Source organism: Mercurialis annua, linkage group LG2 (genome assembly GCF_937616625.2).
Source record: "Mercurialis annua linkage group LG2, ddMerAnnu1.2, whole genome shotgun sequence".
Lineage (NCBI taxonomy): Eukaryota > Viridiplantae > Streptophyta > Magnoliopsida > Malpighiales > Euphorbiaceae > Mercurialis > Mercurialis annua.
Window position 1 is genome coordinate 8,979,118 of NC_065571.1, and position 17,328 is coordinate 8,996,445.

At 33.4% G+C, this 17,328-nt stretch overlaps 3 protein-coding genes across 6 annotated transcripts; 1 reads left to right on the plus strand and 2 right to left on the minus strand.

The window, feature by feature from the left end:
* LOC126669433 (ATP synthase gamma chain, chloroplastic-like) lies at window positions 1–3,958 on the minus strand. 2 transcript variants are annotated; one of them, XM_050362896.2, is made up of 2 exons: window positions 2,441–3,958; window positions 1–1,059 (listed from the first exon to the last, which is right to left on the minus strand). In XM_050362896.2, exon 1 carries the CDS (start codon window positions 3,638–3,640, stop codon window positions 2,495–2,497), a length of 1,146 nt encoding a protein of 381 aa, XP_050218853.1. In that variant the 5' UTR covers window positions 3,641–3,958; the 3' UTR covers window positions 1–1,059; window positions 2,441–2,494. The 2 variants fall into 2 exon arrangements, with proteins under 2 accessions (XP_050218853.1, XP_050218852.1); XM_050362895.2 differs by lacking the exon at window positions 1–1,059 and adding an exon at window positions 1,467–1,811 and having other exon boundaries at window positions 2,441–3,957.
* Window positions 3,959–6,990: 3,032 nt separating this feature from the next.
* LOC126669435 (uncharacterized) lies at window positions 6,991–7,675 on the minus strand. Its single transcript, XM_050362899.2, has one exon. It carries the CDS (start codon window positions 7,492–7,494, stop codon window positions 7,129–7,131), a length of 366 nt encoding a protein of 121 aa, XP_050218856.1. The 5' UTR covers window positions 7,495–7,675; the 3' UTR covers window positions 6,991–7,128.
* A 5,075-nt stretch (window positions 7,676–12,750) lies between these two features.
* Window positions 12,751–16,155, plus strand: LOC126669434 (uncharacterized). Of its 3 annotated transcripts, none has more exons than XM_050362898.2 (9): window positions 12,752–13,064; window positions 13,375–13,434; window positions 13,705–13,757; window positions 14,014–14,065; window positions 14,418–14,483; window positions 14,567–14,626; window positions 14,957–14,999; window positions 15,478–15,525; window positions 15,748–16,155. In XM_050362898.2, the coding sequence occupies exons 1-9, from the start codon at window positions 12,998–13,000 to the stop codon at window positions 15,809–15,811; spliced, it is 513 nt and encodes a 170-aa protein (XP_050218855.1). In that variant the 5' UTR covers window positions 12,752–12,997; the 3' UTR covers window positions 15,812–16,155. The 3 variants fall into 3 exon arrangements, with proteins under 3 accessions (XP_055960561.1, XP_050218855.1, XP_050218854.1); XM_050362897.2 differs by having other exon boundaries at window positions 12,755–13,060; XM_056104586.1 differs by lacking the exon at window positions 15,478–15,525 and having other exon boundaries at window positions 12,751–13,060.
* The last annotated feature ends 1,173 nt before the right edge of the window (window positions 16,156–17,328 follow it).

Below are 17,328 nucleotides of genomic sequence, written 5' to 3' on the forward strand. Positions count from 1 at the left end.
TTCAGCAAACAAACTTTGTCTCATATTTTTTTCATCTCGTTCTATACATTAAATAGATCAGTTAGCAGATTCATCACGAGCAAATCAATCAAATTAGTGCTATACATTATTCACATCACATGCTTGATGTGTAATCTAATGTCTAATTGTCAAAAGAATACGTCATAATACATTATTGGATCCCTGTACTTGTTCTATTTTTTGCATCGGATCTCTTCGGTTCTATTTGTCAACATTACACCTTTAATTTAAATTTTATAGACATTGAGCTCCATCACAAAATTATTAGCGGTGTCAATTCATGTTGGAAAAAAAAACAATTTAAAAACTTTATGTCTATAAAAATAGAAGTGCATGGACTAAATTTATTCAAAATCAAAGTAAAAAATTAATCTCACTCGCACTGACGGCACGTGAAATACATGCCCTCATTTCAGTAACGGATGGACCTAATGTCTATAAAACCAAAAGTGTAGGGACTCAACGTTGACAAATAGAAGTGTAGGGATTCAATGTCAAAAAGTGGAAAAGTGCAAGAATTCTAAAATGTGTTTTACCAAAGAACACAGGACACATCCCAGGATGTGGCAAGTACCATCCAAAAGTAGCAACAGCAGATTCCATACACTGTATTCTGCTTATTTGGTCGCAATCAGTTCGATATGGAATTTTGAATTTTTCAAATCTAAACAGAACTGATTCGATTAGCTTTTCAGTTTTGTTTAAACCAAAATCGAACTGAAAGTTCTTTACTTCCCAAACCGAACTGAAATATCAAAAAATGTAATAGCAAACAAAACGATGGTGAATCAGATTTGCAGGTTCGATTTGGTTATTCGGTTCGGTTCTTTTTTTTTTGCACCCCTATACATAATGCTCACCAAATCCAAACAATATGGAGGAAGAGCTCCAATGATAACTTAGAACTCCATAAATAATCACATACTTACAGACATCATTTCGTCGCCATGTGAGGAGGGAGCCTTCTGAATTAGGGACCACTGATAAGTTGGTTCTTCATGTTTGATTCTGGACAAAAGGGCAGCTATCTCCGAACCTCTACATTGACCAATAAACGATTATGTAAAATATCTAGCAAAAATTGAGCACATTTACATTCTGCAGCCTGCGGGCACAAACTGTTCATGTCGTGTAATTTTATCATTATTATCTATAATAACTAATTGCGTAAAATTTTAGTTGCATGCAAGGAAATTAAAGAAATGAGGGTATAGTTAATTAATTAGAGAAATATGCACAAAATTAACTCCAGAGCAGAACGACTATGAACAGTTCGTTGTTTTGAAATTGAGATTAGATAGTTACGTATGAAAAAAGAGGCCTAACCAATCTGGTTAAGCTCTATTACGGTAATGAATATGACCGCAATCTACAGGTTTGTCTGATCGCCAATTTTTAGCTGTTTGATAAAAGTTACAAATGACTAGAAAGCAAAGACAAGGATATGATATGGCTGAACACCAAAGGAAATCAGTAAACTATTGCAGTTTGATACATGTTCGAAGAACAATAAGTACATAATTGTGCACTTACTCTGCATGGATATATATAAACAAGGTAGTATCTACAGAAATTTATGATACTTAGGTTTAAATTGCAGCTATACGTAAGAAAATATCTGATACAGAGATTTAGTTAAGCAGCACACTTCTTGCCAATCTGTTGCTGCAACCAGAGAATTAATGGTGACACTGAGATAATGACAATCGCCAAGTTCGCAAACTTCATTTCTTTGGGGTTTTTTCCCTGTTTAGCATATAATGCACGGAACCAAGTAGCGAATATGGGCACTGAAAAAATAACAAATAAATCTTACCTAAACAGATAAATAAGATATGAAATACTAGTAACACTCTCAAGAATAAGCGACTAAAGTATTAATTAATCTCTGTTCAAACTTTACAACTTCCCAAGTTAATCTCTCAAATTATAGTGAGAGAGTATAACAAAAGGCCAAAAAAATAACTAAGTTTAGCAGAACTGTTTTGCAGATAGCAACTCACGTCAAACACAAATATTAACTGAAGATCCATGTACCTTTTGTTTATCGGTCTAACAACACTAATAAATCAAGTGCTTCAATAGAAGCAGATGCTACGATCAACAGCATAATATTTACTAGAAAACTCAGAAACATGAGAGCTATTCTACATAATCAATCATTTTATGCATTGAGCAATATAAGCATCATAATTTTCATGCAATTAAGAGGAAGAGGATAATGATTCTTACTAGATTCTGAAATAGAACTTGATAGGCCCTAATTGATAAAGAATGATTCTGAAGGTTAAATCTTGCTCTTTTTTTAAATTGGCATTAGAGTATGAATACGGACTAAGGCTATGGTTACAGAAAAATTTGTTCAAAAAGATGAAAAGCTGTTGTCACATATTTCTGATGTTAATCACAAAATCCTTACCAAAAAGACTAGGAGAGACGAGCACAGCACAGAGTAAAAACATGGGACCTAAAATTAATCTCTCTCTCTTAGTGCCTCAGCTCCAGCAACAATCTCCAATATCTCTCCTGTAATTTTCGTTTGCCGTTCTCGATTGTATACCATAGACAAATTCTTATGCAAATCAACTGCATTATCTGTGGCATTACTCATGGCATTCATCCTTGCTGCAAGCTCACTAGCCAGCGACTCCTGTAACGCCCTCAAAATCTGACTGTTTAAATAAAGAGGCATCATAGCATCAAGAATTTGAGCCGGGTCTTGCTCAAACTCCATAAGAGGCATAATACCATCCTTCTTTGCCTTCACACCCTCCCTCTCAACAGCCAACTTTCCCTCCTTACTCGTCAACCTAAAAAACTCATCATCTGCAGCATCAACACAGTTCCCATTCACATCAGGAACTCCTCCTCTAGGCGACAATGGCAACAATGTACAAATTACAGGGTCAGACTTCACCAAAGAAACAAACTTAGTATACACCAACTCAACCTTATCAACGTCTTCACTAACAAACAACGAAAATACTTCATCAGCAATCAGTTGAGCCTCTTTCGAAGTTGGAAAACTATCCCCCTCGATAAACTTATCAACACAAACACTCGGCCTTCTCTTAAAATAAGCATTACCCTTCTTCCCAACACTAATAACAAAAAAATCCAACCCCATTTTTTTCAATTCCATCATTCTAATCTCGGCTTTTTTCAACACAGCATTATTGAACCCACCACAAAGACCTCTATCACCAGTAATAACAACTAAAGCCACCTTCTTTACCGGCCTAATATTAGTTAAAGGAACATCAACATCCTCTAACTGAAGCTGTTCATTAATATGATAAAGCATTTCAATAAGTGATTGAGCAAAGGGTCTACCATTAATAACAGCTTCTTGAGCTTTTCTAATCTTGGCAGCTGCAACCAGCTTCATTGCCTCAGTGATCTTTTGAGTGCTTTTGACTGTACGAATACGTTCTCTTAGCTCACGTAGACCGCATTGAACTGTAATCTGAGATAAAGTGTTGTTCTTAGTTCTGTTATTGAGATAGGAAATTTGGATTAATTGGCGAAATGGGTTTGCTTGGAGTTGAAGAGGGTGAGGAAAAGCTTGAAGCTTTGAAGTTTTTGGATTGACCCACATGTTTAGATTGAAAGAAGACATGGTTTTTGCTGATGGGAATTATTGTATAAGGTGTTAAGCTAGCAAACAAATAAAATTTCTGCAAAACCCTAGTAAAATTAGGGTTTTGCAGAGATCAAAGAGAGAATCTTTTCTGTTGTGGGTGAAAGAAAAAAAACTTGTGATTTGGATTAATGACTGGCTTCTGAGTTCTGATTGAGCTTGCAATTGAAGTTTAGTTGGTGGTAAAATTGAAAAGAAAATTGGACAGCAGAACTCGACTGATCCGCCCGGCTAAGAGATGCTCACGTGCCAATCTTCTTATAACCCATGATCATGGTTGCACCGGCGAACATTGAATCGGAAGAAATAGGACTGGGTAATGTTCAACTGTTCTCCCTATACTTGCACCAATTTTCACTAATTGCCCCCTAGCTCTTTTCTTTCCTTTTTCTATCCGGCTAATTTGCGGTTTTAGGTTTTCATGATTTTTCAGTTTTTCAACTTTGGTCCTTAAACTTTAGTATTTTTTAAAGACAGCTAAAGAAGTCCAAAAATCTACTCGTCTATAATATCAACTCATATTATGAGTTTATTCGTAGAAAGACGGAACGAAGGACCTATTCACGGAAAGAGTTTACCTCACACAACTATTACTTCATGTCAATCTACTGCATGTCAACAACCATATATGATAGAATTTTTTTAATTTTTAACAAATTATTATCAAAAAAAAAATTAATTCTATAGTTGTACTACATTAATTACCAATAATACATTTAAATAGATAAGATTCCTGTTTATAGCATCAAATGTATAACAATTTTTTAAACAAAATGTGTCATATTATGAATTGTGCTTATAGATTAGTGACCACCTCAATTATACATGTTGAGACTGATATCTTAGATGACATTTAAGTCGTCTTTTTATGAGTGAGCGACATGTTGGTCCCAATTAATTTCGTCATGATCATGCTTACTTTTCAAAGAGTTACATTCTTACAGTTAGCTACTTTTTTTAAACTCATAATTATCGAATAATTCTTTCTAATTTTTTGCGCCAAGATGGTCTAATACGCTAAGGAACCAAGTCTTTAGCATATTAACCACACGAGATGAAGCAGATTCAATCCAAATCTGCGACAAATTACATTGAACTATCATGTCTAGTCTACAGCATGAGCTATTGCAAAAGAGAAAACAATTCTCTAGAATCACACAGAGTCACAGAGCGCCTCTTATGGCTGCCTCATCATCACAGATAAGAAAAAAGATCCACTTAATTATTCTTCCTATAACCAACTTTAGATAACTCAATATTTTTAATGCACCAACAAATGAATCTAATGGGGCTGGAAATTGTTGTGGTATTTTATTCAAATTTCCCACTACACTTTTAATAATTAAATAAATATTAATTTATAATTAATTATTTAATAACTACAAAACTTTAGTTAAATAATTAATTAGCAATAAACGAGAAAAGGCTACTCGATAAATTTGCATGATGTCAAATGTGGATAAATCTACAACCTTAATTATAAGATGATGAAGATAACAATACATAAAATCAATAAGGTAAATGTTATAATAATTAATTATGTTATCTTTTAGCATTTACATTAAAAATAATGGAGTATTAAATAAAATTACATGGAAGATGTTATATTTAGTAACAAATTCGACATCAAGTTTAGGTTAATATTATTTAGAGAATTTGGGTTGACTTCATATGGGTACGGATCATAAATATGATCAACACAATTATAACACAGTTAAATAGGTTAAATCCGTCTCACCCGTTTAACATACATTAAAACATGATTTAAATCTATTTATTAATTAGTTTAATTATTGTACATGATCAATACTTATAAAACATATAATCCATTAACTATTATTTGCTTTATTAAAATTTATAATTATTTTGGACATCATTTGTTTGATTATACTAATTTGATTAAGAAATTGTTAAATGAGTTAAACAGATTATTAATAAATATATTAAACTGGTTGAACATGAGAGCAGTTATGAAATTTTTTAATGAACTGATTAGACAATTTGACACGAGTTAACCTGTTTAATAAAAATGCCGTATTTAGATTAGATATTTTGACACAATTTGTTAAACAGGTCATATATATATTGAAAAAATATTTAAATAAATATACGACACGTTCATAGCAAGGTAACATGAATTGTCAACCCCACTCAAAAGATAAAGAAAAACTCTGCATAATATTTTTTATTAAAAAAATCATAATTGCAATAGAAATCATTAATGAGAGGAAAAGCTAACCGCAGAGTTAATGGTCATTATAGAGATTACGGTGAAAATAAACTTCCCTTCTCTATAGTCTATACTATAACCTCTGTCCTACACGACCAGAGCATTTCACGGCGATACTGACTACTCTTGAATTTAAGGTAAACTGATAAATGGCAATTTATTTCAGCAAAAGTAGAAAATAAATCAGTTCAAAAAGAACTTCATTTCCAATGATTCAACAAAGAGAAGCGCAATGCTTACAAACTTAATCTTCAAGATTAGTGTACAGCAACTCAACTAGGCTCATCAAACTTTATAAAAACATCAGTTAGATAGGAGAGCAAATCTATAAGCCGGCGCCACTACTATGAAGTGCCTCAACTATGTAGCACGGACATAGATACAAGGAAAGAAAACACTTGAACATGTAGACGGCAAAATGGTATATTATCTTAAGTTTTCCTATGTTAAAATGAAGTTCTGTGTCTGCAACGCCAAGTTACCAATATATTTCCAAAATGTTAACCTTATGAAGTGTTCATGCTACTTACCCCTCAAGTAGTAGTGAATCATGTCTGAAAACCATGGACGATCGTCCAACAAACATAGCATTCCATTTATTGCCAGGACACATCAAACTTATGATTTGTTGCAGTAAAAAACCATTAAGGAACAATCAATTCATTACAATAAGGATCGGAAAACACAGAAGTGTAATCATCAAGTCCAGTCGAGTCGAAAACTGTTCAACTCTAATCCCACTCGATTCCAATGTACAAAAGCTCAAAACTCAACTCGACAAATCATTACCTCGTAAAAGGTCTAACCATGTCCACATTATGAAAGAAATTGTCTAAACAAAGCAACTAGAGTGTTCTAATTTCACTTGCATTCAATTAGAGTCTAATTGATGAAGCAACCATCAAGATAATTCTGCTATCAACACTTATTAAACTCACTCAGTTACTCTTAATTTAAAACTCCCCATCATAATAAAAAATTGTAAAGATTTTACCTGTATATGTAAATGAATTCCACTGAAAAACGTTTGATGATGAAAATCTGGCAGCAATGAACTCTGTAGAAATTTACGTAATCATAAAACTTAATCAGATCAACATAAACGGAAACATATTCAATATAATTTGTAACTAACGAGTATAATTTATTACACTATAATCCCAATTACTCAACTGTATACGAAATTACAAATCAAATCTACAGTACAGTAGATCAATATCTAATCAAACAGTTACAATCAATGAGCAACAAGAGCATCATTATTATACACAACAATTGAAGACCCGTCATTATTATTATTCGACTCCAAATTCAGAAAGAAAACAGATCTTCTAGCCGCCATAAGCTTTTTTCTTTTAAAACCGCCGCCATAGATCTTGCTGCTGACCAAGAAATTCGGAACAACAACTTGGTCATCCATGGACATCTGATGATGAGATTCTTCAACTGGGTGGTGAATTAAGGAGATAAAATTGATGGGTTTGGGAGATCTGGCGCTGATCTTGGAGTTTCTGAGTTGGGCCAAAGCTCCTGGTTTTAAATATCTTTGGAAGCAGTCGGTGTTTCTTGCTCTTGCGAGGGAGGATCTTGAAGTGGGTTTCATTGCTGATGGCGAGAATTGAAGAGTGGGAAGTGACTGGAAGAGAGGAAATTGGGGAAAATGATTAGGGTTTTAAGAAGAAGAGTGTTTGGGGGGCGGGAAAATGTGGGAGGGAAAAAGGAGGGTTGTAGATAGGGTTTTTTGGTTCCATGGTGACTTGTTTTTTTAAAGGAAATAGAATGGGCGGGATCTTTGTATCAAATACCGCCTTACCATTTTTGTTTTCTTGCCTCTTATTTACCTTTCTAGTCCTTGTAATTTTATCTAGTTTACCCTTTAGCCCCTTTTTCATCTTATTCATCAACAAAGGCTAGACCTAGCAAGTCATGTTTGTGGGTCATGAAAATATGGCTTATATTCACCCGTCATCACTAACATTTAACCCTTTCATCACTAACGTCCTTAAATTTCATTTTCGGCCGATAAATCTCGTGAGTTTCAGTTAACGATCAGTAAAAATCTTTCCGTCCAATTTTTGGTTGACGCTGTTAATTTCAAAGATGTGGCTCCTACAAAATAAAAATGAAAATGAAAGTACATGACACATCATTTGACACGTCATCAAAACACTCTAAAAAATTAAAATACCTAACATATCCTTAAACTTCTAAAACTAATAACCCAAGTCACCCACTCCCAGCGATCTCCTCAAACGAACAAATCGTTCGTCTAAGGAGACGGTCAGGGGTGGAGGCGGCTATCAGTAAGGGTGAGGAGGCCTGGTTGGAGCAACATTGACATGAGTTGGGGGTAGCTGGGATTAAGAGTGGTGGCAGTTGGTAAATAGTTTGAGGTTTATTTTTTAGAGTTTTATTTTTATTTTTAGGTTATTTTGAGTATTTTGTATATTTAAGGTGTTTTGATGACGTGTCGTGGGGTTATTTTTTAAGCGCCACAGAAGCGTCAGTTAACGGCATGACTCGGAATTTAGATGGAAAGAATTTTGCTGATTGTCAAAGCATAACTCGAGGGGTTTACACACTGAAATAAATTTTAGGGTATCAGTGATAAAATGCTCAAACATCAAAGACGACGGTTAAGAAAACAACCTGAAAGTATTGTGTCTGTCTAAGTACAAAATACTATCAGTTTAAATACAAATTCGACGTAATTAATAATTATACTTGAAATGTGAAACATAAACATGACACATATATTGCTTGGGTTACTCGATACAATAAGTATAAACACGTTAATAAACATGTCAATGTCAACTTGTTTAAGATGACATGTGTACATTTATTTATTTAATTAAATTATAAATATATTTATATAATCGATTATTCAATCTGCAGAAGGAGAAAAATAAATTTTCTGTGCGTTTTCAAAACATAAAAAAACAAACACACTTATACACACGAGATTTAAAGTTTATTTTATTACACAAGAACACATATATTTCAGTATGACGAGGAACAAATAATGACGATATAAAAGAATAAAAGAAAAAACATAAATATTTAGACTTGATTCCATATGAATTATGCATGATTACGAACATGACACCAATTATGTCTTATAGTTATAACATAAATCCTCTAATAATTCAGTAGAAACTTAATTAAAGAAAATTATTTGGTAGAAATGTACATATATGAGTCGAGAATCATTTCCAAAAATAATTTGATCGATCCAAGGTTTGTGCAACAATTTTTACAATTTCTCATAAACAAGGTTCAAACTGTTAAGACATATAAAGCTATAGAATAAATTGAATATAACCAATTACAAACTTAATCAAACTATCAACTTTAAGATTTTTAGATAACATTTTTAAGTATATATAGAGACAGGAATCAAGCAGTTTGGAGTTGAATAACCTAACTTATTCATGAAACTCTTACCTTGAAATTCACTTAAGAATACCTGCAGCTTTATTAATACTATCACCATCCACATTTAAACCGATGATATCACTCATTTGAAAATTGATACAAAGACCAGAGATGATCTAAAAACAACAAAAATTTACGAGTAAGTTCCTAACCATATCTGTATTACTCGGGAGAAATAAAAGTGTATCATTCGCAAACTGCAATAGAGAAATGGAATGATGGTAACCGTCGATAAAAATATCTTCAAAAAAACTCAAGGTTTTAGCTTTGCCTATAAGAATTTTAAATCCTTCATCCGCAATGACAAAGAAAATCGGAGAAAGAGGATCACATTGACGCACACCCTTTTCCATAAAAAAATTGCATGAAGGACTCCCATTAATAAGAACATATAACTGAGATGAGCTAAATAAAGAAGAAATCCACTGGAGCCATTTTCACGTCAAAACACATTTTACCCATAATTTACAAGATAAGATTCCAAGAAACGCTATCAAACGCCTTATACAAAACAAGTTTGATAATAAAATTATGATCTTTTCCTCTAAGGGAGAGATGCATAATTTCACATGCAATGGAATGGCAGTCATGAATGTTACGACCTTCGATGTAGAGGTAGCCATAGTTCATAACCCGACGGTTCCGGTTCAAAACTGCCGGATCGCGGTTCAAGAAAAGTGGAACCGGCCCGGAACAGTCTAAGAGACGGTTCCATGACGGTTTCGGTTCCGGTTTAGGATGGTTTAGAAAAAGTTGAAAATAAAATTAAAATTTAATTACTAAAAAATGTAATTTAAAAATAAAATAACTCACTGAGATAATATTACAATAAAATAATTTTTTGTTTGAAAATAAAATATTAACAAAAAATTTAACAAAAACATATATAACATATATGTTATTGCAAAAATAAATACATTATATGATAACGATATAATATATATTTGTTATCAACGGGTCGACCCTTGAACTGTCGGTTTCAACCCGAAACCGCCGGTTCACGGTTCAACATATTTGGAATCGGCCTGGAACCGCCCTTTCTACGGTTCCGGGCCGGTTTTAGTCCGTTTCCGGATTTGACCGGTTCCAGACCGGGTTTGAACGGGCCGGTTCATGGGCTGACCCGGCCTATGGCCAGCTCTACTTTGATGAATCCAAACTGATTTTTAAAAGTAATGGCAGGTAAAAGAGGAGCCAATCGATTTGCCTAAAGCTTCAAAAGCACTTTAAAAATCCCGTTGATGAGACTGATAAGATGGAAATCTTTTAATGTTATTAGCCTTTTTGAATTTTGGTAATAAAATAAAGGAAGCAGTGTTAAACTCTTTCAAAAAGTACCCAAGATGGTGGAAATTAGGAGCAAGTGCAGGAAATCATATTTTAAAAACATCCAAGCCCGTTTATAGAAACAACTATTGAAGTCGTCGGGTCCCGAGGCTTTTTTATCGTCATAGGTCATTAAAGTAGAAAATATCTCGCCCGAGTTGAATAAAGACATGAGGCCAGCTGTTTGGTCAGAGTTAAGATGCTTGGAAGCTAAAGCGTTGAGCCTAAATTTGACTGATCTGTTCTAAATGAAAAGATTATGATAGTAAAAGTCGATACTTTTCTTAATATCATCAGGTAAATAATAGCTAATCTTATCCACAAATGTTTTGGCAATATAATTGTTCTTCGCGTGAATAGAAGCAGTTGTATGGAAAACGGAAGTGTTCTTATCGCCCATTAAACTCCATTTTAGGCGAGATTTATGAAGTCGCAACGACTCGAGCTACTTGGAAACAACTAAATGCTTAGTCTGAAATGTTGAAAGAGATGACTGATCGTCTTCTGTTAAAATTCTAGAGTCAGAAATGACTTCAATATCAGTTACACGCTGATGGAAATTTTCCATAATGTTGTTCAAATCACCAAACATAGTGGTATTCCAAGATTTGATTAATTCTGGAAGCTCACGAAGCTTAATGGCCATGGAATAGTGAGCATAAAGAGATCACCAAGAGACCTCAACGAAAGAAGAAAACTCTCTATAAAACCACCACGCATTTATAGAACGGGAAGGACGAGGGCCCCAATCAACCTGGCTATGAGAGGAGAAGATAAGAAAAACATGATATGAGAAAGAACGAGCTAATGTTTCAAATGAATATTTAGCCAAATGTTGAAAGAAGAAGGAGTTATAAAGCATTTGTCAATTTTTGACTTGGAAATTCTGTTTTGCCACGTAAAAAAGTGCTCGTGAAGCGAAACCTCAAATAAACCTGCAGAATTAATGAAGCTATAAAATTCAAGCACTGACGATGAAAAATGAAAATATGTTCGTAGTTTTTTTCATAGGATTGAAAATCTCATTGAAGTCCCCATAAAGAATGCACAATCTATCGCAAGAAAACTCTAGCATTAAATTCGTCCAAATGGCAAATCTCGCGATATGATAGTTAGGGGCATTGAAAAGAGTAAAATGAATTGAATTAAATAACCAATCAAAATCTCTTGAAACATGCCAACCCTCTAGAGGATTCAAGCGAAACCAAAAATTATAATAGGGGAGATTAAAGTATAGTTCCAAATACATGCCAAATCACCGGAGGAATCAAGCGAATCCAAAAAAACAATAACCGAAATCCAAATAAGGCCTTATTTTTCTAACCATGAAGTCATTCGTATACTCTTGTTTTGTTTCAAATTGCTAAGCTATGCAAGAAAAAAAAAACAGAAACATATTTGCTTTCCTACATGATTCGCACTACCTCAACAATTCTACGAAATAAAGTTAAGTGTACGAGACATAAAAATAGTGCTAACGTGACGAGAGATCAAATTTTAAGATTGAAGTCCCCCTTTTCTTGCTATTCGTTGAGATAAAATATTGACTATTTCCTTTTTCCGATCCATAGAAAACAGTCTCAATTGCACTCCTACTTTCCACGTTTTATATTTATTTTATTTTATTTTATTTGAAAATATTTTTATTTAAAAATCAAAATAACAATAGTAATTTGATATAATTTTTTTGTTTGGTAGTTTATAACCAAACATGTCATAACCTTTTATTTTAAATTTAAATTAGCTATATAATATTTTATATTAGTAGTTTAAATATTAAAGATATTTGCGTCAGTGTTTTAGAAGCCGAACAAGCAAACAAACCGGTAAGGCTGTTGATTTTCGGTTTAATCAGTGCCACCGTTTGGGTGAAATTTTTCGAAATAAAAAAATATAGAATAGCAACAAATATTAGATTTGTCGCTAATTCTCATTATTCGGTTGACCAATAGTTCAATTACCGGCTTAATTACCCTCGCCCGGTCCGATTTTTAAAACACTGATTTGCGCTATGTTTGTTTGTTTAGACATTTGCACTAATTTGTGAAGTGAACTAAGTAAAGAAGAAAAATACATTAACAATGCCTAATTGTTTTGAAAATGTTTAATCTCACATAATCACAATGGCAGTCAGACAACCCGGGTCAGTTGAAACCCGACCCGTTCGAATTAACCGATTAAAAGAAATCCAGTACGATTACAAAAACACGACCATCAAATCGGATCAGTTTCATTTCCTGCAGTTTCTGTAATAATGGGTGTCAACTGAATTAATGAAAGAATTAGAGTAAAGAAGATGTCAAAGATATTTAGAAGGGTTTCCGAATTCTTTAAAACCCGAAATCATGTGGGTCAAGACAAAGCAGGGAACCGCTATTTCACAAGAACAGAAGAGATTGATGGTATCAGTAAGTGGGTCTCTCTCCTTTTCTTTCAAAATTAAATTTGGGCTGTGTTCATTAATTTAATGTTAAATTTAATGTAGTTTGATACAATTCAGTGTGTTTATATGAATAAAATGAGATGAAGTTTCATTTTTTAACTGATTTAATAGCTCAGATTATAGTATGGAGTTGTTGCTTTAAAGCTTCAAGATGAGTTTGGTCACACTCTGAGATGTATTGTTTATGGATTATTATAGTGCAATTTTACTTGTTGTGTTATAGAATAGAGAAGTTTGTCTATTTTTGGTCTTACAGTTCAGATTTTTAACTTATTATAGTGAAAGAGAAAAGATGGGTAGTCTTCAAAGGGGTCGAGGATGATCCAACCTCCATTCCAGGTAAGCTGTTCAAGATAATCCGTGTTTTTCGTGTTTAATATATTTCAGTTTCTTCGCATAGCGCATTTTGAACTTGTAATCACTGGTGTCTTGATGGAGCAAATTGCGATTTTTCTGATATACTCTACATTTACCTTAGTCCAAGCATATCACATTATGAATTGTCGTTGAACTTAGAAAAAAATTAGGCCGACTTGACTATAATGTTTTGTTGTATGCACGTGAGATCTGTTTTATATACTAATGGTGCTCATAATTTGACTGCTGTAGTTGAATGGATTTGCTGGTTGAATGGGCAGCGTAAAAAGGCTCCTACTCCTGAGGTATTTTAGAAACACCATCCCTGTCTCTTTTCATGGACCGTTTATTTGGACTTATACGCACAAAACCAGTTAATATAAGAAGAACCCCCCTTCATAGCTGATGCAATTGTATTTGTCTGTGTCTATGCTTTTTGTTTTAGCATTTCCATGTTATGAATGAAAGTTTGAGTTTTGAATGTGAATAAATTCGATGTGTGCATCCTCATGTATTTGTTTTTATTCTGATGGTTCACATTATTTTTTATTCTACTTTCAGGAAATGATTGAACTTGAAGCAAGACGTGAGCTTGTAAGACAAAACATAGCTCGTATGTATTTATTTTCACTGGACTCTTGTTTTTGTTTCAATACCTCCAATGTTTCTTCTTGATGACACATCATATATGGACATTTCTGTGATATGATGTATAATGTTTAAATCATTTTAGAGAGCTTTTTTGCATTAGTGAATGCAAAATATATTAAGTTTATATTTGCAAAAACATTGGCCAATAATGTGTACAGGAGTTTATCCCTATATCTAGGCACACTAAGCTTGGTAGTGTCTTAGTTAACCTCAATTCCAAGGTCTTCAGTTCTATATGTTCTTTTATAAAATCTTATTGAAAGGCATCGATATGAGTCACTGCTCATTATATTCATTTATGTCACTTTGTTAAGTTCGCAAGAAAGAAGAAGAGGAAAGGAGAGCTAGAGAAGGTGGTTCTCGCAAAGTCAGTAGCACTGGTCAGCTGCTAACCAAAAGATATGCTTTTTAACTGCTTTATTATGGTTTGGTAAAATGTGATACTTATTTCCCGTATGTATAGGTAAAGTTGGAGGTCCAGACTTGAAAAGTTTCATTCAACAGTTTCCCAGTGATTCAAAAGGTATTTGAATAATTTGCTGCAATACATGTATTGAAATGAATTTTGAAACCTATAAAAAATTTCATTGCATCAAAGAGACTTGCAAAAGTTTAAATTCTATATCAGTATACCGCACCAACATGTGCTTTACATTAACTTTTATATTCTGCAAGCATAAATGTGAATTGCAGTATTAGTGAGTTTGAATGATAAATATGGTCAAGCAATGGCACGGGCACTTGAACATGATAAAATTGCTTGAAAAATTATCTCATTGCTATGGTTCCGCAGTAGATTCGCTTAATAAGTATTCTGCTGAAAGATCAGCTTTATTTTTTTTTGTTCTCATAGGTCTCAAGTTCAAGGAAGAATCAAAAGCAACAGACAGAGCAAGGTCAGTCATCTCAGCTCAATTTTGTCTAGTTTTTTGTGTTTGATAGATTTGAAGTGTGTTTACTTGCTTTGACATAATTAAGAGATCATGTATCTACTAGTTAAGCATAAATCCCTCTCTGTTTTCGAACTAGCTTGAAGCCTGTGGTGGTTTTATTTTTGTTAGGCAGCTGATGTAGTCAATACTGTCGCTTAATTTTCTTGTTCCTTCGTTTCAAGATAAATATAGCGAATGAAAGGATGAATGACTAAAAATCTCTCTAATGTTTGAGTGTGTAACTTAAAAAAATAAAACACGATGACTCATTTGATATAGTATTATATTCGATGTTGTCCGGGACTATGTACTGTTTCTATCTATACATTTGTGGTTATGCCCGTGTGCTCGTGTCAGTTGTTTCTTATTCTCAGATAGAATTGGTAGTTCCTTCTTGTTGAATTGAGGATAAGGTTATTCAAGATGAATTGGTATTTTGCAGGAAAAGAGATAGAGAGCCTGAAAATGCAGAAGAAGATCCTCTGCCATCGTAAGAATTTGCATGCATAAAAACTAACACGATATACTATTGATCTCAGGCTGCAACGTATCATTTGCAAACATTATTTTGCAATACTGAAGTATTGGAGTGCAAATATTGTTAGCTTCCTGAGAAATGCATAATTAGTTATTGTCCAATGCTATAATGAACTGTTTTAAAGAAAACAAGAAGTGCTATTATTCCCCATAACAACATGACTTCTTTTTTCAGGTCTTCAGAACCTTCAGGATCTGGTTCAACTTACAGGCCAGGGACATGGCAGCCACCGACTTAACATTTTTCCGGACACTACTAGCCTCTCATACAATAGTCATAGGAATTTGCAACAGGATCCTGGTTTGCCATCAAATTTTCTATCACATCCATTCTTTATCCTATCCTCTTTTTTTGCGATATCGAGAATTTTAGGAGGCGGCCCTTATTTAACACAAATGACTCGACTATTTATAATCGAGGTTAACACCAAGTTTTCTGCTAGTTTTAACCGCAATAAGTAAATGTCGTAATTTTGGTTACTCAATCTACGCCATTAACAATAGTCATTACAGATTTTCTACGAACATTCACTCTTGTATGGCAATGCTAGATATGGATAAAAGATCACTGCATCATTGTTTCTGTCTTTCTGATCACCTCTGTTGATGAGACTGCCAATGGGTTGCTTAGCACAATTCTCTTGTAAGGAAGGACATAATTGGATTGCATGGAAATGGAAACACAAAAATATGAAAAAACTAATAATGTTTTTAACGATTATATATAGTAAAAGTTTTGAACATTATCTAAATTACAAATTTGATTTTTACTTCCGAAAATTCCAAAAGAATAGCATGTTTCTAATGGTTTATCGAGTATAAAAAGGATTACATAATATTTGATCAAATAAATTTGGCAAAAAGGAAATGAACTTTATGGCCGTTTCTCTAAATGGTGCAGTTGATAGGCCAAACCCATTCTAAAGTTTAGTGTACTATTACTTTTTAGGGTTAATTACATATAAAATCATGAACTTTGCACCAAGTTTTAAAAATAACATAACCTTTGAAACGTGTCAATTATAGACACCATCTTTCATTTTTTTTCAAAAATAATATCGGTAATTTTTAGTGGCATTTTTGCTGACGTGACATGACACGTGGCAGACCCATCAGCTGTCCAAGTCAACAAAATTTCACCAAAAAATATGTCCATGATGAAATTGAAAAAAAATGAAAGGTGGTGTCTATAATTGACACGTTATAAAGGTAATGTTATTTTTAAAACTTGGTGCAAGGGTCATGATTTTATATGCAATTAACCCTCCTTTTTATTTTAGTTAGTCCCTGTCAAATTTTTTGCATTTAAGTAATCCTTGTACTATTAATTTTACATTTATGTGGTCCTTTCGTTAGAGAGTGTGCACAAACGTGTTTAACGACGCTAATTTTACGTACGAAACTCATTCTTAAGTCCTTGTATTATTACTTCTTATTTTGATTAGTCATAATCAATTTTTTTGCATTTAATTATTCATTGTATCACTATTTAATTGCGAATAATTTTATAAACCCCGACTTCAAATTAAAATCCACATTGTGAATCACAAACTCTAACTTCGATTGTAAACCCAAACAACGATTTTAAAAACCCCTACTTCGATTTACAAACCCCTACTTCGATTTACAAACCAATTCGATTACAAAATCTAGATGTGATAATATAATTGCACGCATATAATATGAAAATTAATAAGTGTGTTATAATATATAAATCGTTTAATTTAGTAGGTCAATTATGGGTGATACACAATTA

What these genes read in the sequence shown, in the direction of transcription:
- LOC126669433 (XM_050362896.2), bottom strand. Translation starts at nt 3,640, where the DNA reads ATGTCTTCTTTCAATCTAAACATGTGGGTCAATCCAAAAACTTCAAAG.
- LOC126669435 (XM_050362899.2), bottom strand. Translation starts at nt 7,494, where the DNA reads ATGAAACCCACTTCAAGATCCTCCCTCGCAAGAGCAAGAAACACCGAC.
- LOC126669434 (XM_050362897.2), top strand. Translation starts at nt 12,949, where the DNA reads ATGTCAAAGATATTTAGAAGGGTTTCCGAATTCTTTAAAACCCGAAAT. An exon ending in AAAAGGCTCCTACTCCTGAG is followed by an intron (nt 13,758 to 14,013) that starts GTATTTTAGAAA and finishes TTCTACTTTCAG; the next exon opens with GAAATGATTGAACTTGAAGC. An exon ending in TCGCAAAGTCAGTAGCACTG is followed by an intron (nt 14,484 to 14,566) that starts GTCAGCTGCTAA and finishes CCGTATGTATAG; the next exon opens with GTAAAGTTGGAGGTCCAGAC.